At 39.0% G+C, this 25954-nt stretch overlaps 1 protein-coding gene across 14 annotated transcripts in view; it reads left to right on the plus strand.

The window, feature by feature from the left end:
- The window catches only part of Ptpn13 (protein tyrosine phosphatase non-receptor type 13), a 178726-nt gene that overhangs the window by 49677 nt on the left and 103095 nt on the right, over positions 1 to 25954 (plus strand). For all 14 annotated transcript variants that reach the window (XR_010047689.1, XM_063249384.1, XM_013151924.2 and 11 more), the window contains 3 exons: positions 11795 to 11973; positions 23200 to 23265; positions 25333 to 25518. Coding sequence is in view for 13 of the 14 variants with exons in the window: in XM_063249384.1 (XP_063105454.1) it covers positions 11795 to 11973; positions 23200 to 23265; positions 25333 to 25518 (431 nt within the window). In the remaining variant the exon portion in view is untranslated. The remainder of the gene's footprint in view (positions 1 to 11794; positions 11974 to 23199; positions 23266 to 25332; positions 25519 to 25954) is intronic.

Genomic DNA, 25954 nt, shown 5'->3' on the forward strand with positions numbered 1-25954 from the left:
ACTCTTAGAATAGTCATTTTAGAGATAGAAAGAAACAAGGTCACTTATAAGTGTATGTATGGAAAAGAAGTACTGTAACTTTTAAAGCAAGTTATTACAGCTATACAAAGACTTCATGTGTACATGGCAACAAAACTTAAAAGCTGCTAGGTCTTCTATGAGCCTCGTGGCAGGGTATTTGAAAAACAGGATAAGGGAACAATGCTTTAGAGTTTACAGATATTGAAATAGTAAGTAGAAATTATGAACAGAGTTATTTGACATATTTAACAGTTTACAAGAAATGGACACTTCGGGGCTGGGGATTTAGCTCAGCGGCATAAGCGCCTGCCTTGCTAGCAAGCAGTCATGAGTTCGATCCCTGGTACCGGTAAAAATACAAACAAACAAACAAAATAAATGGACACTTCAGAGGATAGCAACTACTAATACTTACTCAATAAAAGTAAACAACCTAGCTGGGTATGATGGTACACACCTGTAATCCCAGCACTCAAAAGACTGAGGCAGAAGGATCCATGTGACTTCAAAGCCAGCCTGCACTATATAGCGAGACTATGTCAAAAATCAATTAATAAAAACAAAATATAACCTGATTTATTTGATATCTTTTAAGGTAATTAAATTTAGAATTAAAAATATTTCACAAAGGAAACTTCAGATCCATGTCACTTCACTGGGGAATTCTATTGAAAATATAAGGAAAGAATAGTAACAATTCTATAGAAATCTTTGTATAAAATTGTAAGGAAAGTATACTTCCCAAATCAGGTTATGAGGGTAGCAGTACAGTACTGTTTGAAAAGCGGCAAATATATTAGAGAAAAAGCTACAGACCAATGTACCTTATTAACAAACATGCAAAATTTCGTAGAAAAACTATAAAAATGGTAATATATCATGATCAAATGTATCTTAGGAGTGCGAGGGCGAGTTTTGCCTTACCATTTGCAAATTAGTATCATCAGCACATTCATAAACTACAAAGGCAAAGCAAATAATGATCTCAAGAGATACAGAAAAACACTTGCTAAAATCCAGCATCCTCTTCTGATTTCAAACACTCCCCCCCACACACACACAAACTCGGAGTGAGGAGTAGAAAAGAGATAGCTCAGCCCAAAAAGGGCTTCTAAACGCCATTGCTGCTAATGTCACACTGATAGTGAAACGCTGAATCTTTCCTAAGAGCAGGAGTAAGTCGAAGTAGTCTGTACTATTACTTATTTAACACATTGTATTCAAGTTCTAACCACTGCAGTAAGATAAAAAGAAATGAAGCGCATCCAGAAGTCAGATTATATTTATTTAAAGATGACATTCTCTTTAAAATTTAAAATCTAGAAAATTTGATAAAAACTACAAAAAAATCCACTAAAAATAAGAATTGTTCATGTAGAAGGGCACAAAATCACTGTACAAAAATCAATTGTCTCTTTATATCCTAGCAGTGAACAGTCAAATTGAAAATCTCAGAAGCCTTGTAAAAATGGTTAAAAAAAAAAAAAAAAAAAAAAAGCTGTAAGTCTGGGCATGGTAGTATACACCTGTAATCCCAAGGTTGAGAAAGGAGAGTTGTCACTGAGGCCAGCCTTGGCAATTTCAACTTTGTCTCCAATTTTAAGAGGCAAAGCATGTAACTGTGTTTCCTGAACCAATTGACTACAGTGCTGAAAAAAAATTTTTAAATATGAAAAAGTAAGAGTGAATCGTAGAAAAGATGTGAAAACCTATATAACAGAAACAAAAAGCAATACTGAGAAAAGCTGAAGATCTGAATACATGGAAGCCTGAAATGTGATCCTGGATCAGAAAACAGTGTTACTCACAAACCAGTTTCTGTAAATCAGTGGACTCATCAGTCCCAGCAGTCTTTACATTTGTAGATATTGATAAGTTTGCTCTAAAATTCACAGGGAGTGTCACACAACTTTGAAAGGGAAAGTTTAAAGACTCACACTACTTAATTTCAGGTCTTTTAACTATGCAGTGATCCAAATATACAGATCAGTGAAACATAGTAGAGTCCAGAAATAAACCCACATCCTGAACTTGAAATTGACTTCCTGGGATATTTTTAAATCCTTTGAAAGAGATGCAGAAAGTTTTTATGGATTAAAAGATTTTGAGTAAATCTTTGTATACAACCTTTAAAAGACAGATCCCAACTCCTCTCTTTTTATTGCATTCCTTATTATCTGCAGTCCTAATTTTGTTGATTAAGAGGGTGTATCAGTTGTTTCTGTCGTGCCACATCTTGCCTTGCCTTTGTAAGACCAGAAGTAACAGGTCTCTCGAGTTAAATGTGTTTGAACTGGATAAAATTAACCCATTTGTTCCCTCAAAGCAAGCTATAAAATGTGAAATTAAATTTAACGTCTAGCATTGTTAAATGATATAGATGGTCTAACAAGTGAAAGAAACACTCCTAATGAACAATGCCTTCCTACATACACACAGTACCTTGTGTCTTACTATGAAATTATTTTTATTTTAGATGTTCTAAACAGATATTCTTATAAACTTAAATTTAGAGGGGAAAGTTGCTAAGGGCATACTCTTTGGTTCCATCCTTGGTGATCTTGTATTTTAATTTTTATACCTAGAAGAACTTTTTAATGTTGAGGTATAATCATATAGTAAACAGTAGTGTTCTTACCTGTACAGCCTGATGAAATTTGTGAATGTGTGAATACACTCCCTTAACTGCCAGCCAGATCAAGATGTAGAATATTTCTAGTACCCAGAAGGCTCCCTCAGCCTCCGCCTTAGTCATTCTTTGGTCCCGGGGTGGGCGCTGGATAAATCACTGCTGTGATATAGCACTTAGATAAGTTTGCCTAGATCTGAACATCATACAAAAACAGTCATACAATTCATTTGTGTCTGATGTCTTTTATTCAGCATTCCAATCTTAGAATTTTTTTCTTTAGTTTTAATCAACTTATATTTCCATATTCCAGTATTATTCTGGTCAGGTGACAATTTCAAATACATTGTAAAAATTGACTGTGGGATTGATTCACATTATATAACTAAGATTTTTAAAAATGTTTTATAATTTTTAACATTTTTTTCTGAAATACAGAAATTTAAAAGGATGTGTGCCTTGTATCATTTAGTTAAGATTTTTTCTTTCTAAACCTTTCTTTTTAAAAACACGAACTATTCATTTATTTTACAAATGATTATTCATTCAAATAATCCTCTTTTCTCTTTTATAGGAGAAGATCTGTACAGTGTAAGCAGGGGGATGATACCTGAAGAGTAGCAAGAAATAAATGGCATCAGGAACCAGAAAAATATTTTTCCTATGTGGAATCATGTCACAAGATGGTTCTCTCTAGGAAAATGTATATTTTTTCTTTAGAAGTTGAAAATATACACTAATCTTCATTGACTTTTTATACAACTCTCCAAAAATGAAGTCAATGACAGGCTCCTCCCCCACTTAAGATTATTGGGGGTTTTTTGGTCTTAGCATAAATTTTAGGCCCTTGAAAGGAAAATGAAATCACAAAATTCATTCTTACAATTTTTAAATTTTCCCCTCTGGTTGGTTCTGTGGGGATAGGAGGGATGGAAAGCAGGCCTCTTGGAGCCTGGCACTGTATCTGCACTTCGGGGAATATTTCTCTTGCTTTAAAAAGGAGCTTTATCCCAAAACTTATTTACATAGTTTGAGTGGTAAAGCGACCTGCAGAGACTATCAAGAGATGCCAGCATTTTGAGAGGATTAGCACTCTGTTCCAACATTGCTTAGAGGAAATTGTCAAAAGCTCAGGCTTGGTGACTTTCCTGTCTCTGGGACAAAATAACCTGATGCCTGCAATTTAAAGGAGGAGGGTTTGTTTGGCTCACAGTTTTAGAGAGTTCAGCCCATAATTGTCTAGCTCCCAGGCAGAAGTTTTTTTCTTTTCTTTCCCTTTCTATTTTTATGCCCTTAAAGAAGAGCAGTGTTGGTTCTTCATGTGACAGGTAGGTTGGTATGAACATCTGAATCTCTAGGATGCTTTTTAACATTATGTGAGGCACCCTGTGTCCCATCTCCAGAGCTGACATAAAAGCTTCTCTGTGGTGTAGTTTCCTAATAACTTCCAAGTCCCCAGAGTTAAACACTTTAAAGTATATTTATTTCAATATTCTGATTAACGAAGCTGATACTTACTTTGAATTATACTTGAAAATATAACTAAGCAAGATTGCAGAAAGAGAATTACTCTAGAGTCTCCTTTGGGTGAATAAAACATTGGTCAACCATTTAATGTTATTTTTAGTTATTTTATTTGGTTTTACCCATATAGTTTACCTGTATGTTACTTACGAGCTTAGATCTCACTTGTGTTGTGTTACCAGCTTGCTTAGTTCTGGAATTACTTCATGAATCCTGCGAGCACTTACCAGAACAAATTGCCAGAAGCTTGACTGGTCAGAAGTCATTCCAAGATTCCATTGCTTCTGGTTTATGCAAGCAGCTTGCATTTGGTTAGTCATTTATAAACAAAGAAAACGAAGGACAGCATGCGTGTTCATGTGACTGTCGTCACTGAGAAATAAAGTGGCTTTTCCTCCTATTTTAATGAAGAAAAATTCATAAAATTGGTAAATGTAGAGTGACAACTTTGAGTAATTTTGTATTATCAAAATGCTACAACTTCCTTTACAAAAGTTTCCCAACTGTAAGATAATATAACTGTAAGATACTATAGTGATAAGTATATCCAAAATGTATTTTTACTGAATCATTTTATACCTAAAAATAATGAGTAGGTACAGTAAAACATCAATTTGACAATAAAGTTACTAAATAAGTACTAATTGGCTAGATAGTGAGCCTTAAACCTCTGGTTCTAAATTGGGGATTTGAGCTAAGAATACTATATGATGAATAGAAGAAATATTACCCCAAGGAACTCATTGCAGTTGAAGAAGAAATTAATATTTTAGGGTGCTTTGTACTCAAAGCATCTATGATTTAAGTGTGATTTCTAGGTAAGAAGTGCAAAGAAATCTTAAACTTAAGAGCAGTTGCAGAATTTGATCAGTTATTCTAAAACTACATACTAGTTGTGCATGGTGCACACCTTGTCTTCCACTGGAATAGACACTGAGGAGGTGAGAGAGAATGAATTTTGAGCAGTGACTTTTCTTAGATGGTCTACACTTTTCCTTAGCAGTCTATACCTGCTGTCTTCAGGGAGAAGTTTTATTAAATAGTAATAGTATAACTTTTCTAAGGGTTTTTTGTTTAATCCTCACAGTGACCTTATCTGTGAGGTTTGAAAACAAAACTAAGTAGACTTACAGATAAGTAAATTCAGAACCAGAGAAGCTAGTTAACTACCTATTGAAGATCACAGCTGTAAACTCTACATGCAAACCTAGGACTTGGACTGAGGACTTCTGACTTAGCCTGTGTCCCTTACAGTATACTTACTGTCTTGCTTAGCGAAGTGAAACTACATACTAAATTAATGAAGTCGGATATTTAAAAAAGAATGAACTGGAGCTGACAGTTTCTCTGATAACATTGCAAATCTCCTAGATGAGCTTAGAGATTTGTGTAATTAGCAAGGTCTGAAAACTACTATCCCCAAATAAAACTCTTGAGAACCACAACCTGTGGGAGCTTATTAAGTGCTGTTGAGTAATTGGCTGTAGCAGGAAAATTTACATGGTATAAAATGTCTTTGGAAGGCTGTCACCATCGATTTGCATTATTATAGACATTATTTGCGTAGTTTATTTTTTAGAACTCATAAAACACAAGGACTGTATTTACAAGGACTTTACCTGAATAGGCAAGATTCTTCAGATCAAAATGATACATTCTTCTAAGTCTGTAGATAATTTCTCATACTTTTCATTACCACTCTCTTAACCTTGTTTTTGTATCTATTTGTGATCATTTTCTTGATTTTTCTTTATACTGTACATGGAAATAGGAAATTAAAGGAGGAATGTAAAAGAAATAACAAGGACCCTCATGAAAAGAAAGTTAAGTGTTAAGTGACACATGAATCTTAAGTTTAAGAGAACATTGGAAAGAAGCTTTAAGATGTTTCTTTACATATCAGATTTCTGTTTATTTCTAACTTTGCCTCTAGTTTCTTAAAACTCTGTTGAAGCAACTTTTTTTCTGTGGAATGCTGGTTAAAAAATCTCTAAATAGAAGCACTTGACTACTGGAATCAGTAATCTTTCATAATCATAACATTCTTCAGCGTAGTCAGCATACAAACTAAAACATGGGCTATAGAATTATAAGCTTCTGGAATCTCATTTTAGAGGATTCTCTTGTTAGCATTCTTTGAAAGATTTTGAAAACATTTGCTTTAAATTCTTTCCTTTGTTGTCAAGAAGGGCGAATTAAAGACTACTCCTAACCACAACTCTTAAGTTCCCTCACTTGAAGCCAGGGGTTTAGCTCAGCAGCACAGTGTTTGCCTGGCAAGGGTGAGGTCATGAGTTTGACCCCCAAGACCTAAATAAATAAATAAATAAGTCCCTCACTTGTTGGTTTGCACAATCCTTTGCAGTTATTTAGAAATGAATTTTGTGGTTTGACTGTGTTTTTCTCAGGAACCCAATACTTAAGTGTCATGTGTATTTTGGAAATTTGACAGCAGCATAATTTGTGGTCACATTTACTTTAGCTGTTACAAGATGTTTAAAAGTCACTTTTGAAAACACTGTTGTCATTTCTCTGTTTGTATTTTTTAAAAAGTGAAATTATGATCCACCCTGGTTTCTGTTTCTGAGTGTTCTCTGCCATTCCTCTGTCCAACATACTGGTATTCTTTGCCCAGACTTAATCATTTTCTGACCACATGTGCATGCCTTTGCTTTGGCTGTTTCTTCTTGGAATCTTACCCTTAACCATGGTCAAATGTTTGCTTTTAAGGAGCCACATGTGTTTTCTTTTTTTTTTTTAGGGAAAGAGGGAAGGGGAAGGCCAGAAAAGGAGGGAAGGGTGGGTAGGAGAAAGGAGGCAGGGAAAGGAAGAAGGGAGGGGAAGGAAGAGAGAGAGGAAAGGAGGGAGAGAGACAGACTTTTTTTTAATGCATTGTTTTTGAAGCAATTTTTCTGTCCTTGAAACTCCCTTTTGTATTATCTGTTTCTCTCTTAGATACTTTATATCTTGAATATAATTATGTACATATTTTATCTCCTTAGCAGTACTTTTTGGACTCCATTAACAAAACCTATAATGTTGAAAAGACTGTGTTAATATATAGAATGCTAATATTTAAAAAACATTATATTCATTAGATTTCAGTAAAAACAAAAACGTGTAAAGGAAAAATTTAAAAATACAGTTTTTGGCAGAGGATAGCAGTTTTACAGGCTTGATTATATTGGTAAGTGAATGGATCTCTTCATAATTTCAGAGTCATAAGCAGCAGTAGACTGCTTTCACTCCAGCAGTTTCCAGGTGATACTACCATGTTAACGAGGGCACAGATTTGGTCTATGGCCACGGTGAGATGAAAGAGCGTAGCAAGCTCTTATCTGTGTGGATACCAGCATCCAGGATAGCAAGATAGGACACAGTTTTTATGTTTTTGGCTGGTATTAGGCCTCTGTGTTAGCTGTGATCCCTAATAATATAACCCAAAAGTAATAGCAGCCATACCAAAAATCATAGATTGTCTCCAAAACAGGGATACTCACAATTGTTCTTGAGAGTCACAATGCAGGCCTCTTAATTTAAGCTCAGGACTAAGTACTGTACTGGGAATCTGGACAGAAAGGCCAATAAAAATTAATTAAAAATAGATGGAGAGTGGTGCTAGTGAGTGGAGGAAATAGAGGAGTTATAACAACATATTTTCCGTGGGTGCTCGTTATCAGAGCCACTCAAGGTGGAAAAAGCCGAAGGGTGTCTGTCTTTACGTTTATCCCCAAGACTGCCCTGGATCATTTAATTCTCATCTGTGCCAGCTTGCTTCACGGATGAGCGAGTCACCGGGCTTTAAATGCTGTCTGTTAGCCTGTGACTCCCAAGATGTATTTTCAATCCTCACTTCTGTCCCGCGCTCCAGGTTGAGCTGTCTTCTTGCCATCTCCATCTGAGTATCTACCCAGTACTGTGTGTGTGTGTGTGTGTGTGTGTGTGTGTGTGTGTGTGTGCGCATGCGCACACACCTGTGTTGCTAGAAATCATACTGAGTGCTTTGTGCAGGCAGGCAAGGACCTTGCTACGGAGCTGCACCCCAAGTTCAGACAGCTCTCTCAGACTTCTGAAGTCAAAGCCCAGCCCCATGCCTCACCACAACTCCCTGGCCCCACTCCAGACACCAGTCCTGACTGCAAGCTTCTCAGTCTGAGCTGATGACTCTCCATCTTCCCAGTCCCTCGGAGCAAAACTTTGGGGTCATCTAGACTGCTCTTGTCTCCCTGCACATCCGTCTGCCAGAAAACTGTCATTAGCTCTAAACTCCGCTCTGCACCCAGTAAGTTCCTACCCACCACTACACCCCCCCACACACACTGTCCGCTGTGGTCATCACCATCATCGTCTTGTGCCAGAGGTTAGTGTTTACTGTTTGTCCTCATTAGCGGCTGATTTAAACTGTTTTATCATGTTTCAGATGAAATCTCAAGGTTTTGAGTAGCATCTCTGCCTTGAGTAATACCAAAGAAGAAGCTTGTAACAGAAAATTATAGAGTAGCTATTAAAGACAACAGTTTCCTGAGAATTCCCAGCACATTCATCCACTGAAATACATTTTTCCATAGAACTTGTGCTCAGCAATTGTTGCATGGCTGCTAAAGGCTGAGATGGCCATTGGACTGCAAGTCTGCACCAGCACTATGTAAGATGTGCAGACTAATTTCAACTTGTTTTCAAGCTAGGCCTGGTGACTTATGCTTGTAATTGTAACTATTCAGGAAGATGAGGCAGGAGGGTGGCAAACTCAATACCAACCTGGGCAACATAGCAAGACCTTGTTTCAAAATAAATAGATAACCTGGGCATGGTGGTGCACACCTGTAATCCTGTGCTCAGGAGGCAGAGGCAAGAGGATCACCGTGAGTTTGAGAGCAGCCCAGGCTACCTCGTGGGTTCAGTCAGTGTCAGCCTGAACTGCAGAGACTCTGTGTGTCAAAAAATACATCTATTGAGACAGAGACAGGGCTGGAGACATGCTTCAGTGGTAGAAGTGGTACAGCATTTCCATTGCATATGCAAGGCTCTGGGTTTAATTTTTAGTACCACCACCAAGAAATAAAACAACAAGAAAAAGAAAGAAAAATAAAAGCATTTTTCCAAGCATTTCCCTTGCCACACAGCTATTAAAAATATATATCTCATTCATAAATACATAGGGGAATTTTAATCTTTAAAAGTAGAATGACTTAGTTTTTTTCAAAGGCCGGGTGTGGTGGCACACACCTGTAATCCCAACACTCAGGAGACTGAGGCAGGAAGATCACCGGGAGTTCAAGGCCAGGTTATGCTCCATAGTGAGCTCAGGACCAGCCTGAACCACATAGTGAGACCCTGCTCAACAAACAAAACAAAACAAAAACAAACAAGTTTTAAAATCAGATTCTAATTATCTTGACCCTCAAAGATGGACATTTGGCTCTAATAAAAGTTGCTTTTAGGAAAACAGAGGTAACTGTATATGTGATAGACAGTTCCTTGGGCTTGTGTCAACTTTCTGAGCTATCTTAGGACAGTATATCAGACTGAATAGTACAATTGGCAGTCTCAGCTTTCTCTGACTTTGCTGTAGTTGTCATTGTTTCTTAAGCCTGTAACCCAGTGTACCTAGAAATTATATTAAAAGCTGTATTAACTTTCTTTTGATGAGAGAACAAGGCTTGAAGTTCCTTCTAATGAGTCTGTTTTCTTGAACGTAATGTATAGCTTTATTTTTTGGAATTGTCCTTCTGAAGTCTAAGGCATTAATTTTTAGAAAGCTCTTCTTAACTATTGAACTGCTAAACACATGTAGAAGCAGATAATAAAACAAGAAATTAGAACCAGGGATTTAGCTCAGTGCATGAGCACCTGCTTGGCAAGTGTGTGGTTGTAAGTTCAATCCCCAGGACCAAAAAAATAAAAATAAAGAATAAAACAAGAAATTAAAAGAACCCTCAGCATACCTTGGTAGACAATCCAAGTCACCCAAAACTATAGTTAAGAACTCAGCAAATGACAGAATCCAAATTCCATGATTCAGATAAGCAAAGGACATATTTTGACTGAAAAACAAAACAAGAGAACTTTCATTGTAGACCAATTCCAAATCTAAGTATTCCCAAAGGAATTGGTTCCTATCAATTTAAGAACATTGTAGTCTAAGTAAGAGAATCTTAACCTTGAGTCTATAAATGAGCTATACATGAATCTGTGAACTCTAGGGTTTATAAACAGTTTTATGTTTATGAGTGTTCTCCTTGAAAGAGAGAGCTTTCACCAATTTTTCAATGGAATATGATCAGAAAAAAATTATGATCTACCATTCCTTATCAATACAGTCTGCACTGTAATACTTAAATGAAGTTTCTTCTGAACAGTAATGAAAATTTTCTGTTTTTCATTTTGTCGCAGTCCTGTACCTTGTCACTGAAGCACAATATCAGACACCCCAACTTAATGGAGTTTTAAGTTGGGTTCCAAAGAGTTTGTTCGGGCTCACGTTTTTAATTCATATTTAGTCAGCTTCAGAGTAGAAACAGCTTGATAGAGAGGTCTGCAGAAGAAAGCTGCTCACATCATGGTAGCCAGGAAGCAAGGGGATGGGAGAGGAGCCAAGAAGGAGATACATCTTTCCTGGTCACACCCATAGTGAGCCATCTCTTCCAGCCATCCCCAGCTCCTCGCAGAAGGTGAGCTGTGGTACCTCTGTGATCCAGTCACCTTCCACAAGCACTGCCTCTCAGGGTGTAATGGGTTTGGGGAGATATAAGCTATATAAGCTTCTAGGAACAGCCACCCAGATCCAGACAGTGTAACAATGGTAGCAGTTCTGTTTCTATGAAATGTGCTTTCCTGGTAGCGTGCTGATGTGTTGTATTGAGCGGCTGTAAGTACCTTTACAGCAAGCTGAGGTACTGACACAGGGGGAATGAAACTCCCAACCTACTACGTCCACGAGCTCAAGTTCTCTGAAATTGAAGAATGAATTTTAGGAACAGCAGAGGTTAAGAGCAGGATATATTTCTTGAAAGAAAGCTTCTGTCTGAGAGAGATCGAAAGAGAGTCCCGAGTGGTTTGCCAAGGACTCTCTGTCTTTTCCAGGGACTTTTATAGAGCAAAAGCATGGGGTGAGACGGGTTCAAGGTGGGGAAAACTGAGAACTCACAAGGCAGACGGGCATAAGGTGGGACAGAACTATGGTTAGCCAATAAGATTAGTAGTTCAGGTAAAATTGTAAAATTGATTAAATTGGGGACAAATGGGAAAGCGAGTTCCGAAGAAAGCAGGCATTCTTACAGAGCTGTGACTCTTCCCTAGGGGGTTGGAATGGTGACTTCTGGCTTCCTCAGGGTGATAGGGAACTATTTAAACTATCGGTCTTTAGGACATGGATGTATTTGTTTGATCTTTTGTCTTTCCGGTCTGACCCACAGCAGGAGGTGTCTGTGTCCCCCACAGTTGCCCGATATCTGGGCTTCTGCACTGGCGCCTTTGAGGACCCAGCCCTGTCCCACTGCCTATAATATTTCTAACTAACTTGGCTGCCTGCAGCAGTACCTGTTGAAGTGATCTGTGATCCTCTGATTGTGATGTTAAGCAATATTTTTTTCCTTTTTATTTGGTGCAATTGCAAACTAGTGAGCATAGCGGATCCTGCCGCCCTTGGCTTCATCATTTCTCCATGGTCTCTGCTGTTGCTGCCATCCGGTAGTGTGTCGTTTACAGATGAAAACGTTTCCAATCAGGATCTTCGGGCGTTTACTGCACCAGAAGTTCTCCAAAGTCAGGCACTGACTTCGCTCTCAGATGTTGAAAAGGTAACTGTTAAATCTTTTTTATTCTTCTTACCTTATCTCAGCCCGAAGATCCTGATTGTCAATTGTATCTTGTTCTCCAGTTACGAATAACTTTGGATAACCATCTATGAATTCTTTCTGTAAGGCTTTTAAGTTCCACAGTAAAAGAAAAAAGTGTTTAATACAAATTTCAGGTGCACAAGTGCTTTTCTAATTTGCTAAGAGATTTCCCAGTTTGCCCTGTGATGTCACAATCTTAAGCAAGTGAACTGCTGTGTGTTAACAATTGATAGATAACCTGTCTGACAAATGACTCTGTTGTAAGGCTGGGTGAGGAGTGATGGTGACCAGATGGGTGTGGTATGTTACCGTTACTGTGTTAAAGGGCAGTAGTCTATAAGTCCAACTGAAACTTGAGGTTTACCTCTATGTATAAGTTACATGTGAATACTCTGCCATTTTATGTAAGGGACTGGAGCATTTATTGATGTCATTACACACATGGTCATGCCCTCAGTCTTTTCTGGATAAGTTATTAGAGAACCTTGCAAGGGGTTCCAGTCTCCTGCTCAGGTTATGGCGCACAGTGGGAAAGGAAAGGAAGAGCAAGAGACAAAAATAGAGGGATGCATAGCAGGGACCTGGGATGGCCAGCTGCTCTCAGGAAACAAAAGGCCACAGGACGTCCAGAACCTGGTGTTTATTTGCTGAGGAAAACGGTGAGGGGACTGTGACTGCGTACATTAGACAGGTGGCGAGGCTGGCAGAGCCCGGAACCAAGCGCACAGAGCACCCTTGCCAAAGGGATAGGAACAACCAGATTTAGGTTAAGAGGTCAACGAGTAACCTGCTTAATAGCCAACACTGGGAAGGAATTTTTCTCTGGAATCATGCGGAGACGTTATCTCGTATCTTAACCTGTGCTATCACAGCTCGATTAGCTGAGCCCACCCATAGCGGTGGAGGGTAAACTATATGCTATCCACTATCAGCTGCCTGCTTTCATGAAATATGTACTCGCCTCAGCCAGACTCACAATTCAACTGGAGTTTTAATTTCAGGGGGCTGAGTCAGAAAGTGCTGGTGTTAAGTCCAGCACAGGGCTTGATTCTCTCTACCTATTTCACAGAGCTCAGTGGTCTGTGTGTTTTTCCCTGCTAATGTGATCAGGGCTATGTCTCAGTTTGGACGGTTGCCAAGCCCAGGTTTCATGGAGAGAGGGGGCTCTGGAGCAAGGAGGAACCTCACAAACCCTCAGGCCATAAAACCAGATGGAGGTCAATAACAGTGACTCAGGCAGGGGCAGAAACACGAGGCCCTGCTATAGCGAATCCAGCCGAGCCTGTAGGTGCACCACGCCTAGGAAGGAACGCGGGGGAGGGGTTAGCGCACACACTAAGAAGTGTGCTTGGGAGCAAAACAGGACCTGGGTGTAACTCGCTACCCATCCCTTATCTGGTGGAGTCTCTGCAGTACTGCAAGCCCTTGAGAAACCATTCACTCAAATACACAGAAGAATCTTTGAATGGTTTCTCTCTTTTCACAGAGGTTTGAGGTTGGTGTGTTTTTCTTTTCTCTTTCTCTCTCCGTCTCTGTCTGCCTCTCATACCTTTCTTTTGCTCTTTTATTTATTTGTATTACTTATATATAATTCTATTAAACTTCATTTAATTGGATTCTTTATCATCTTTTCTCTCTTCCATCTCATCTTTTACTTAATTTTCCAAATTTTACTTTTTCCCTTTCCCCACCCTCGCAGTTTTAATTATTATAATATTACTAGTATTAAACTTTATTAGTTTTTGATGTTTAGTTGACTGTACTATTGCTAAAGTCTTTTCTGTGTTGATGGTATAGATGTTGCATTTAGTGGTTATTCTTTGTCAATATTGGATTTGTCTTTGTTTCTGTTATTACTCCAGATCTCTTTTCTGTTTAAGTTGTTGTAGTTGTAGCCTTTATTGCTTCTAATGGTAAGTCAAAAATCTGGTTTGTCTTTAACTAATTTTGATGATTTCTTTGTGATGGCTAATGGTGGCTTAGGTGTTGCTGTTAATTGGTTTTCACTGTATGCAATCTGATTTATCTTTGGATCATCAACATTACTGCAGTCTGTTTTCTTCTCTCTGTGTGGTACTGGGGATCAAGCTCTCAGAAGAAGGTTGGGCACTACTGAGACCCTCAAATATTACTCTTGAGTAGTTTGAAGAGGCATATAAACAGCAGAACATATGCAAACTCACGGGGCCACATCACAGAGAGACAGATTCTAACTGAAGAGCTTACCACCACGGTGGTGACAATGTTTCTGCCCCAGCTGATCTTCAGCCTACAGCACAACAATAAGAAGTATCACAAAGCAGGGCATCAAGATGCGTCTTAAATGCTTAACTCCCCTAAGGCAGTTCTCACATAAAGTACAGGAAAGGAAGTGACAGGCAAAAAGCTCAAAAACAAGATGGTCAAAAGGTTTGAAGAACTCAGAGAATAAACACAAGCAAATACATGTTAAAGAGAATTTTTTGAAATAGAGGATTTTACTAATAAAATGCTCCACAAGCTAAAAGAAGAAACAAAAAACTAATTGCATTAAATGAAACAATACATAATATAAGTGGCCGCTTTGATAAAGAAATAAAAATTATGAAAAAGCAAAGCAAAAATACAAGATATGAAAAATATTCAGTAGGAAGCATGGGTACCAAATTTAAGCAGTGTGGAGACAGTGTCAGAAATTGAAGACAACATGGATGCAGCAAATCGTAAACTCATTGATCCTCTAAAGATGACAAGACAACATGCAAGCTATACCTAATAGCTATAATATGAATAAAATCATATATATTGAAATTGCAGGAGTAAAGAAAAAAAAAAAGGACTCAAACAGTGTTTAAGAATTTATTCACTGAAATCATAGCAGAAAACTTTCTAAATCTAGGATAAGAGTTTAATATTCAAATGCAAGAGGCACACCGAATTCAGATAGCTATGGCCAGAAAATTACCTCTCCATTAACACATAATTAAAGCAAAGCCTCTAGCACTGAAGAGCACAAATGATAGTATACCTTTAACTGGCAGAGTAAACAGGAAGAGAAAAACAAAGGAATCAACACTGGAAAAAAAAATCATACCATGACAGAATTCAGTAAACAATGTACAGTAGTAGCTCTCAATGTCAGGTTTTTTTTTAACGCCCTAATGAGATCACACAGACTGGCAGAGCAAAAACCAAACTGCAGCCGTCATATATTGCCTAGAGAGACATGCCTTATCCAAAAGGAGCCTCACAGATTAACAGTGAAAGGGTGGGAAAAGTACTCCTGGCAGCTGGAGCCTGAAACCAAGCAGGAGTAGCCAACTTATTTTCAGACACAGCAGACCTCCAGCAATACTGATCAGAAGAGAAGAGATGGCCACTACATGCTGGTAAAGGGAACAGGGCAACAATGAGAAAAGGTTATAAACAGGGATGCTCCGAAGGTGGTCATCCCAACCTGATGACATAAAAGGACAGGTGGATACCACAAAGACATGGCAGGTCGCAGCAACACCCCACTGTCACCTGATCAAACATAGAAAGGAAAGAAACAGGTAACCCACACCATCAAACAAAGGGACTTAACAGATACTACAGTACTTCAGAGTCAGCAGAATACACATTTTCCTTTTTCCCAAGGAGTTCGTATCTTAGTCTTGCTTGCGATACTACAAAAAATCTAAATAATTCACTGCAGACTTTCAGATCATAATGAAATGAAGCTAGACATCAACTGCAAAATAAACCATAGAAGTACCCAAAAACATGGAGATTGAGCAGTGTATTATTTAATAATCAGTGACTCACAGAAGAAACCGTGGAATAAAAAATTTCCTACGAGCAAGTGAAATGACAAAGTCCAACATGCAGCAAGCTGGGTGTGGTGGTACACACCTGTACCCCCGACACTCAGGAGGTTGAGGCAGGAGGATCACTGAGAGTTGGAAGTCAGCCTGGGCTGCAGAGTGAGTTCAAGGCCAGTTTGAACTGCAGAGTGAGACCCTGTCTCAAAAAGGCAAAAAAGAGCAGAAAATAATGAAGTTGAGAAGATCTTACAGCAATATTTCTACAATTCGCGATGGAATTGAAAGGGTAAGGCTACTGCCGTTCTCATTGTGGAGGCTAGCATTACCAAGCCAAATAAACACTTAAAGAAAACTACGGATCAGGGTGCTTAATTAACGGAGACACAAAAATTCCCAACAAGATCCTGCCAAACAGAATGTAACCAATCATTAAAAAAGATCATGTGTCGTGACTAACATGGCTTCCTCACAGGGATGCAGAGTTGGTTCAGTAGACTTGATTTAATGATATAACACATTGTATTTGGAGGAAACATAAAAATCACACCATTTCAATAGGCACAGAAAAAGCCTTTGGCAAAATCTAGCATCCATTCCCAATAGGTTCAAAAATATGAATACCTAAGCATTAACCTAGCCAAGGAAGTGAAAGATATCTATCATAAAAACTATAATATTCTAAGAACAGAAATCTCTTCTTTAGGATTTCTTTGTCAGAGAAATATATGGCACAAAACAGACATGTGCACCAGTGGAACAGAACAGAGGATGCAGAAAGAACCTCAGACGCTTTCAGCCATCTGGTTTTTGACAAAGGGACCAAAAAAGAATGCTGAAGGGCAGAGAGCCTCTTTATCACATGGTGCTGCAAAAAGTTGCTATCCACATGAGGGAGAATGAATCTAGACCACTATTGCTCAACCTGAACTAAAGTAAAATCAAAATGAGCAGGCATGGTACAGAATACCAGTTGTACAAGGATATAGCAATACAAAGAAGCAACAAATAGAATTTTATCAAATTAAAAAGCTTATACACAGCGAAGGAAACAACCAACACCAGAGTTAAGAGACAATCTACAGAATGGGGAGAAAAATTGCTAGCTACTTCTTATTCAGAGGACTCATACTTAGAATATATAGAACTGAAAAAAGGTAGACTCCTAGAATAAAAGGTCGAATAAAAAGCGGGCAGTTGAAATGAATAGGCCCTTCTCAGCAGAAGTACCAGTTAGCAGTAAGTGCTTGAAAAAATGTTCAGCAATTTTGACTGTTGAAATGCAAATCATAACAACACTAAGATTCCATATTATTTTAGTAAGAATGCCTATCATCAAGATCTAAAAACAGCAAATGCTGATAAGATTATGGAGAAAAAAGAAACCTTCTACATTGTAGGTGGGGATATAAAATAGTACAGCCACTGTAGAAATTAATACAGAAATTCCTAAAAGAACTGAGAGTAGAAATTCCATTTGATGCAGCCATCCCCCTTGTAGGCATCCTCCTGAGAGAGTCAGAGACATCAGACTACAGCAAGACAGGCACACCCATGTTTATAGCAGCACGAGTCGCAATAACTAAATCTTGGAAACAGCTTCTACAGGGCATGGCAGTGGAAATCTGCTCACTCGTGGCAGGCAGGAAGGAGACAGAGAAAAGAAGGGTGGTCAGTGGAGAGGGAGGGAAGGCAGGCAAGCCAGGGACCAGAATGCACCCTTCCAGGTCCTTTTCCCCGGGGGCCACTTTCTGCAACCAGGCTGCACGGCTAACAGCTGTGGGCTTATCAGTGGGCCAGTCCACAGATGAGCAGAGCTCCCGCTGGTCTACAGCCTGTGTGTCCACCGCCAGATGATGGATGCAGAGTGCTCTGCCGTAAAGGATGCATTTGAGTTGTTTGTGGGCAAATGGGTGATACTGTATTTCTCTACATAGATATTTCATTTTTATATGTACTAGTTAGAGTTTTCTCCAGAAACAGAACTAAGAGAATGTGTGTGTGTCCCTATACAAGCTGTTATCAGAAAGTGCAGCGTGCATAGTTTTGTAAGTGTTGTAGCAGAAGTCATGTGACTGTGAGCCGTCCTCGGGATGCTTCCCCTCTCGTCAGACGTGCTCATCCCATCATTCTTGCCACATTAAGTTTATTGGTACTGTTTCCAAGATGTAGTTTATTTGGGGTATACATAATCACATTTATTATGGTACATGGTATAACCGGATTCTTTTATTTTCCTATTTCTCTACCACTCCTTCAATCCCTCCTTATTAACAAAGCTTTGTTTCCATTCTTTCCTTTTCTCAGTTTTTCTTTCCGCCTTCCATGCTTCTTAATTCCCCTCCCCACTTGAGCATTTTCTTCCTATTTTACAATATCTGTTGGTTCTCATTTACACTTTTAGTTTCTTATACCAGAGAAATAATGCAGTACTTGCATGTGTGTGTCTGATTTACTTCATTTAAGAATATGATCTCAAGGTCCATCCAGATAGCTGTAAATGTCTCAAGGTTATCCTTCTTTATGGCAGAGTAGTACTCCATTGTATAAAAAACATCTTCTTTATCCATCCATCTGTTGATGGGCATTTGGGCTGTTTCCAAGATTTAGTTATTACAAACTGCTGCTATAAACATAAGTGTGCACATAGCACTATGGTATGATGCTTTTAATTCTTTTGGGAGATACCAAGAATGGAAATATCTGGGACAGGTAATACAGAATAAACACTCAAAAAATCAACAGTCTTCCTGTATATAAATAACAGACTCACTGAGAGAGAAATTAAGGGAACAATGCCTTCCACAAAAGCACCCAAAAGAAATACCTAGGAATCCATCTAATGTAGTAAAACACCTCTACATTGTAAACAGTACTTTGAAAAAGGAATTCAAAAGGTATCAGAATGAAAAGATACCCTGTTCTTCAGAAAAACCAATATAGTAGAAATGACCATGCTTCCAAAATTGTTATACACATTTAATGGAATCCTGATCAAAATTCCAACAGCATATCTCACAGAATTAGCAAAAACAATCCTAAAACTCATTTGGAACTAGAAGAGACCTAGAATAGGTAATTTCGGGCAACAGAGGCAAGGTGGGGGCATCATAATCCCTGGCTTTAAATTATACTACAAAACTGCTGTGCTACAAAGAACATGGCACTGGCAAAAAGCAGATCTGAGGATCAACAGATGAGAAGATACAGAAAGAGCTCCAGACATACCACATCTTATAAATCTGCTCATGAAAGAGGAGACTAGAGCTGCTTCACACAGTGGCCAGAAACATGAAATAAATGTGCTTGAAACCAGGAGTCATTTTTTTTAATGGTGAAAAACATGTGACTTAGCATTAGCCTGCTGGACTCCCTTTACATGATGCCAGTTTTGCTGACAACATCGGAAGCACTGTCACCAGGAGCCAGCAGGACACGCGCTGCCTCCTCTGTGTCGGGCCTGATTCCACATTGCAGCTCCTCCAGTGCTCCAGCCGTGCCAGTGCCGTGACACCCACAGGGAGCTCCCTGGTGCCGCTGTCCTCCGTCTTCTCCTGCTGCAGTGGTCAGGGAGCGTGGTGAGGGCCGAGTGGTCTCCCAAGGCACGGGACCGCCCCTGAGCCACAGTGTCTGGTGAAGCTTTTTGTGCGTGTGACTATGGATGTCTCTCATCATGGCCTCTTGATCTTCAAAGCTTTGGCTTTGGCTTCTGCTTCCTTGCTGGTCTTTAGTGCCACCTTAATAAAAAGGAAGGGGTCTTTTTTTAAAAGGGGAATGAATAGCAATGTACCTGTTACTGTAAGAAACTTGGCACATAAACATTCACCGTATTTTCCCACCACCCATTGCGTTAGATCCATGTATCTAAAAAGGTATTCTATCAGGAGATGCTGACGCAGTGACAGAGGCCAGCCAGTCTCGAGATCGCCAAGGTGGCACTTAGGCTACCTGCATAGGAGAATGGAGCGTGCCTTTCCAGGCTGAGGCCGGAGGGCAGAGAGCAGGAGAGCTTACGATGCAGTTCCAGGCCACAGGAAGAGGCTCGAGGTCGAGGAAGAACAGTTTCTATCGAGAGAAGAAAGTTTGAATCCCGGTTTGAAAGCAGTCCTGCAGGAAGGATTCTCTGCGGGCAGCAGGCCTTTTTGTTTTTTCCCGGCCCACTCACTTTAGGGAAGTCAGTCTGATACTCAGTCCATTGATTTCAGTGTGGCTCTCATCCAAAAATATCTTTATAGAAACACCCAGAATAATATTTGGGTAATCAGCTAAGTACCTGGTGGCCACTCCAGCTGACATGTGTGGTTCCCTTCACACTGCACACACAGAGATGATCAGCAAGCACCCAGTGCTGTCACCCACGTTTAAGGAGTCTATCAGTGTTTACAGTGATGTATAAAAGTTATTCACATTTAGAATTCATGAGCCAAGCATGAGGTCATGAGTTCAATAACCAGTACCCCTCCAAAAAGAAATAAAATAAAATTAGAATTCATTTAGCATCCTAAGAAGTAAATATAATAAAAAATGTTAAAGCACTGGCCATATCTAAAAGAATCTGAAACTGTGGCACACACTTATAATTCCAGCACTCAGGAGGTTGAGGTAGGAGGATTGCTGTGATTTTGAGGCCAGGCAGGACTACATAGTGAGACCATGCCTAAAAAAAAAAAAAAAATCTGTAACTGACACAATTACTTTTTTATACTAACACTGTAGAAGTGTGAGGCTACTTGAAAAGGTGTCTGCAGAAGGCTCTTTAAAATGAAACCTCGAATGAAGCGTGGTACAAAGGTCTTGAACTTCATGTATGTTTAATTATGTTCATCAGACATGTATTAGTTATCTACTACATTGAAGTTCTATGTGAATTGCTTAGCAGGATACTAAAATCTGTTACCAAAAAAAAAAAAAAAAGGCTCTTGAAGAAGACAAAGGATTTCTATAATTCAGAAAGTAATTCCAAGGCAGCATTAGTTAACTGCTTTATTAGAGATACAAATGGAGTACAGCTGTTAACTAAGTGAGACCGATCTTTTGAAAGGGTTTATAGCACCCGGCGTACGTGTACATGGTGGTGGAACACATCATCTCTGGCCTTTCAGATATGGGTACAACTTCCATTGACAAAGATAAAAAAAAAAACCAAAAAACATTTTTGGTTTAAAAAAAAAACTTAACAGATGAGAAAGAGAAGCGTGTATTTTTCCCACATGGACTTATCTAGTGATGCTGAGGTGTTACGGCATAAGGAAAGGCACAGAGACAGAGATAAACCCTAGAAATCTGCATGTCAAATAGAGGTGAAGGCAGGTCATTGTGAGCCTTGAAAAGATGATTATTAAAAATGTGGCTTTTTGCAGATTGGAACTCATGAAAATATTTTAAAGCAGATTCACTTTTTTAATCTTTAGTTCAGGTAGCAACATAAAGATTAAGTTAATGTGCTATGAGATTTAGAATGCTACCAGCTTTTAATCACTTATCATCCAAATATTCTAAAGAAGAGTTAGAGAGAGTTCATAGAATTAAAAAATAGGGGCTGGGGATTTAGCTCAGCGGCATAAGTATGAGTTCGATCCCTGGTACCGATAAAACAACAACAAAACAGAATTAAAAAATAAAGGTGACAGCCAGGTACAGTAGCACACTCCTGTAATCCCAACACTTGGGGCCAGAAGTGGAGGATTGCTGTGAATTTGAAGCCAGTGTGGCTACAGAGTGAGTTCAAGTTCAGTTTGTCTGCATAGGGAGACCCTGCCTTAAAAAGACAGACAGACAGACAAACAGACAGAGGGAGAGAGAGGAGGGAGGGGAGGGAGAGAGAAGTACGAAGCAGAGTGAAATAAAGGCAAGAAAATAAGACAAGAGATATGGTTGGTGCAAAAATGTATGCATTAAGAATTCGGTATTGATAAAGATAGGTTTAAAGTTTAGCTCTGAATGTCTTACCAGGAGGAAAAAGAAAGGGTGATTATTTTAAAAAGAAAAAATGAATGTCTCATTCTCAGCTGGTAATTTTGCTTCTTGTGTCTTAGGGAAAAAAATTTTTAAAAGTACAAGAATCTGGCAAGAGATTTTTCCCAGCATTCCTTCTCCTGCTGGCCCACAGGAATTCCTCCCCTTTGTCTCCTTGCTCCTGTAAGGCCAGCCCTTCCCTTGTACATGACCTTCTAACTCCACCTCCTCCTTAACAGCAGCTGCACTCTCCTCTGCATGACCAGTTGGGTCATTCCTCTTGGCATTCACACAGTTTCCCCAGTCTTTAAGAAGCAAACAGGGGGCTGGGGATTTAGCTCAGGTACCGATAAAAAAGAAAAAGACCAAAAAAAAAAAAAAAAAAAAAACCCAGCACCAAAGAAAGCTTTGCCCCTGTGTCCTTGTCCTTGTCCAACCCTAAATTTTGTAGTGAGAAAAATGTTAATGAAACTGCAATTAGATTTTTTGCTTTCACATTTTTACTGGCACAAATCTGCTTCTTATTGCTGGTTGAAATGCAAAATAATGAAACTTCAGTGTAGCAGGATGTGACAAAATATCACAACCACAGGTGATTAGTCTGTTCCTCCATAATTTCAGAATCCCTCCAAGAGAAATATTTGCATGTACAAAATGACAAGTTAAGACTATTGAAGCATTCGTTACAATTGCAAGTGTTTGGAAAAATCTTAGTTGCCTTTTAAAGTAAAAGATTTGTTAAGTAATGTTACATCTCACAGCAAACCTCTTTGCAACAGTAAAAAAGGATAGCTCTGTAACCATTCGTGTCCCGGGTGATGATAAAAATACAAGGCGCTGAGTAACTTTTAAAGTTCCTGAGATTTTGTAAAAGAAGAGAGAAGAGACCATCCATATTTGGTTGAATATGCATGAAAAAGCTTTGACTTTTTAATTTTTATGAGTACGTTTATAATAAAGGTGAGTACATTCATCGTAGGAGTTAGTACAGGTGCATAGCACATCTTAATTTTTATATGTCCTTTTCTCCTCTCCCCCTCCCTGCATCTCTTGGTTCGTGTCTCATTTGCAAAAGATCTAGTCCTGAATAAAAGCTACTAAAGTGATTATTCATAAATAATGGGCTCAGAATTGGAAAAGATCTAATAATTTCCAGGCCAGGCATGGTGGTACATGCTTGTAATCCTAGCACTCAGGAGGCTGAGGCAGCAGGATCATTGTGAGTTCAAGGGCAGCCTGGGCTACATAGTAAGTTTAAGGCCACCCTGAACTACACAGCAAGTCCTTGTCTCAAAAAATAAATAAAATAATTTCCAGTCTTATTTTCTGTTTACTCTCATATACAAATGATGTTTCTCAAACTATATTCAGATATTCTTTGAAATAGAGTATAATTCTTCTGAACTTTCTTATTTTACCATAAAATGATTGTTTAAAAATTTATTTCTAGATCCATATTTATTCTCTTGGAATGACATTATTTTGGGGGGCTGATCATGAAGTACCTCAGAGCCAAGTAAGTTAAGTTTTCATATTTGTTATACTTTTCACATTTGTACAGTTTCACAGTTTTTAAAAATTCCTTAGTGTATATTACAGGTGCATTAGCAGGTATATCAGCGTTCTTATGGTGGGTTAGCCTGGAACTTACAACAGTGCTCGTGCCTCAGCCTCCTGAGTGCTGGGATTACAGGCGTGTAATCACCCAGCTATCCCGTTTTTATGCTTGTTCATGTCAGTAATGTCACCCATTCAGAATGAACTAACAATATAAAAGCTAATGAAATTATTTTCAGGGTATCCTAAGAATTACAGCAGACACCACCAGGTTTTAGTAATTCAGTCTATGAAAGAGCTGCTTCTTCAAAAATTACAGCCACAAAAATGGGACTCTTTTATTTCTTCAATATTAATGACTGTTAAGGATTGTGAATGTTTTTGATGATCAGTTGTTTCAGGAAAGTAAAACCCTTTTGATCCCAAAATTATGATGATAGTAGTCCTTATTCTACCGCTGGCATTTAGTATGAGAATATTGCAGCTGTCCTCTCTTGGCGATTCAGAGTTGTATTTTCCTACCCCTGCAACAGCCGGTGCAGATATTCATACCATCTCAGGTCTTGGAGTCACACGTCCATTGAGCCACTTGTAGTCGTTACTTTCTAGAAATAGTTTTATCAAATCTAAGATATATAGCATTTAAAATTGGATTTTATTGTAAGTATTTAGAGGTCATACTGGGCATGGTACACACACCTGTAATCCCAGCACTCTGGAGGCTAAGACAACAGGATTACTGTGAGCTTGAGACCAGCCTAGGCTACAAAGTGGGGTCAGGGTCAGCCTGAACTATGCAGTGAAACCCTGTCTCAAAAAGACCAAAAAAAAAAAAAAAAAAAAAAGCCAAAACCAAAAATTTTTTTTTCTTACTAAATCAGAAGTAACAAGTATTTTAGGCTTATACTTGTAAACATTTTAAAACCCATTAAAGATGATTCAGCTTCATGGAAAATGTAGTTAGTCTGTAGTTAGCATTTTTAGCTTTTCTGGTAACTATAAATAAAATCAGTATCAACAATACATAAATTAAGTAGGGGATAAAATTTATGCACTGACTAGAATTCATCGTTTTGGAAATATTTTATATTAACCTGAAAGTATTTCTTGTCTCAGACAGACAGTGGGCTGTACAATAAGATGCCAGTGGGCCACGTCCATGGCATCGATGGACTGGCCATAAGCAGCTGAGCTGTGGTGTGAATGCTGTGTTAGAGGAGATGCAAGGGCTGTGAAAACATGGGTGGGGCCTCTGATTAGCACTGCAGGACCCAGACAGGTCTCCTGAAGCCACTCCCTCCAGGCTGCAGTCAGAAAGATACAGTAACCGCTCACTGGATGAAGAGTGGACAGAGTCCTAGTCAGCAGCGCAGAGTTCCATGCACTCTGCTCTTTACGAATCCCTTGTTATTAGTCCTCTTATGCATTGGGATGAAGAGTGGCGTGTCTGTGTTTGGTGGGTGGGGTCAGCCTCTGCCCTGCTGCCCCTTCAGAGCCTTTGCAGCTTCAGCTTCAGCAGCTTCAGCTGCACTTGTCTTTGCCCGTCTTGGTGAGTAATGATGGTGACAGCCCTTTCTTACGGTGAATGGCCATTTGGATATAATATTCCAAAAATTACGTTAACTAGTAAAAACACCCGTGCATTATTGGTTTCTTTGTTTCCCCAGATAAGAATTTATATTTAAGTGATCTTGAGTCATCGTAATACCCTAAATCTCCCACCTTAGTGTGGAAATATCAAATTATATTTACATAGAACAAGGATATAATCTATCTTACTGGAGATAGTTTATTCCCTTGAATGACATATAGACAAAAACTGTTTTTCAAATTATTTGAATAATCATACCATCCTACTTCTTCAAGAAAACAAAGCAACACAGCTGTTTTCTATAATACTTTCTATCTGGGGAGACATATGGTAGCCACTCTGTTAATTTGTTGTGTTTCCTAAGATTGGCAGGCTGCTTCTGTCACATTAGAAAGAGTGCTGATACTGTACATGGCTTTTTCTTCGTGTTTCCAGCCCATTAAGCTTGGAGATCACCTCAGCAGCATCCTGCTGGGAATGTGTGAGGACGTCATTGATGCCCGGGTTTCTGTCCGGACTATCTTGGATGCCTGCAGTGCCCATGTCCGGAACAGTAACTGTGCGCCTTCATTTTCCTACGTGAAGCAGTTGGTAAAACTGGTTCTGGGAAACTTCTCTGGGGTAAGCTACAGTTCCAGTTCATAATACAGCTGTACTTAAAAATGCAATAGCATATCACAGGATTGTCTTTAAACATATTCTATAGACAGCATTTTTCAGTGAGAACTAGAATGAGATGTTGGATTTCTTATGCTAATGTTGTTTACTTGAAGCAGTACTTAATATTTAGAGGACTACTGCTGTTGCTTAGTGCACTACACTTGATAAGAGCCGGTCTTTTTTTAGTTCTTTGCTCCAGGAAATGTCGTAGGGTCATACCGCTCTTGAGCTACAGGTGTCTGTGTTTGGCTTCCTGGCTATTTTCCCAAAGACCTTGTGGAGTGGTTCTGCCCTTGCACACACCATTTCTTTACGCCTGCTTCTTAGCCACTCATTTGTCTGGATCCCACCTTTCCCATCTTTCTGGACACCAGCTCGGGGCGTGTGGGAAGCATCC

The sequence above is a fragment of the Cavia porcellus genome, unplaced genomic scaffold, assembly GCF_034190915.1.
Source record: "Cavia porcellus strain 051 isolate PalLab524CR breed Dunkin Hartley unplaced genomic scaffold, mCavPor4.1 scaffold_5, whole genome shotgun sequence".
In the NCBI taxonomy this organism is placed as follows: Eukaryota; Metazoa; Chordata; class Mammalia; order Rodentia; family Caviidae; genus Cavia; species Cavia porcellus.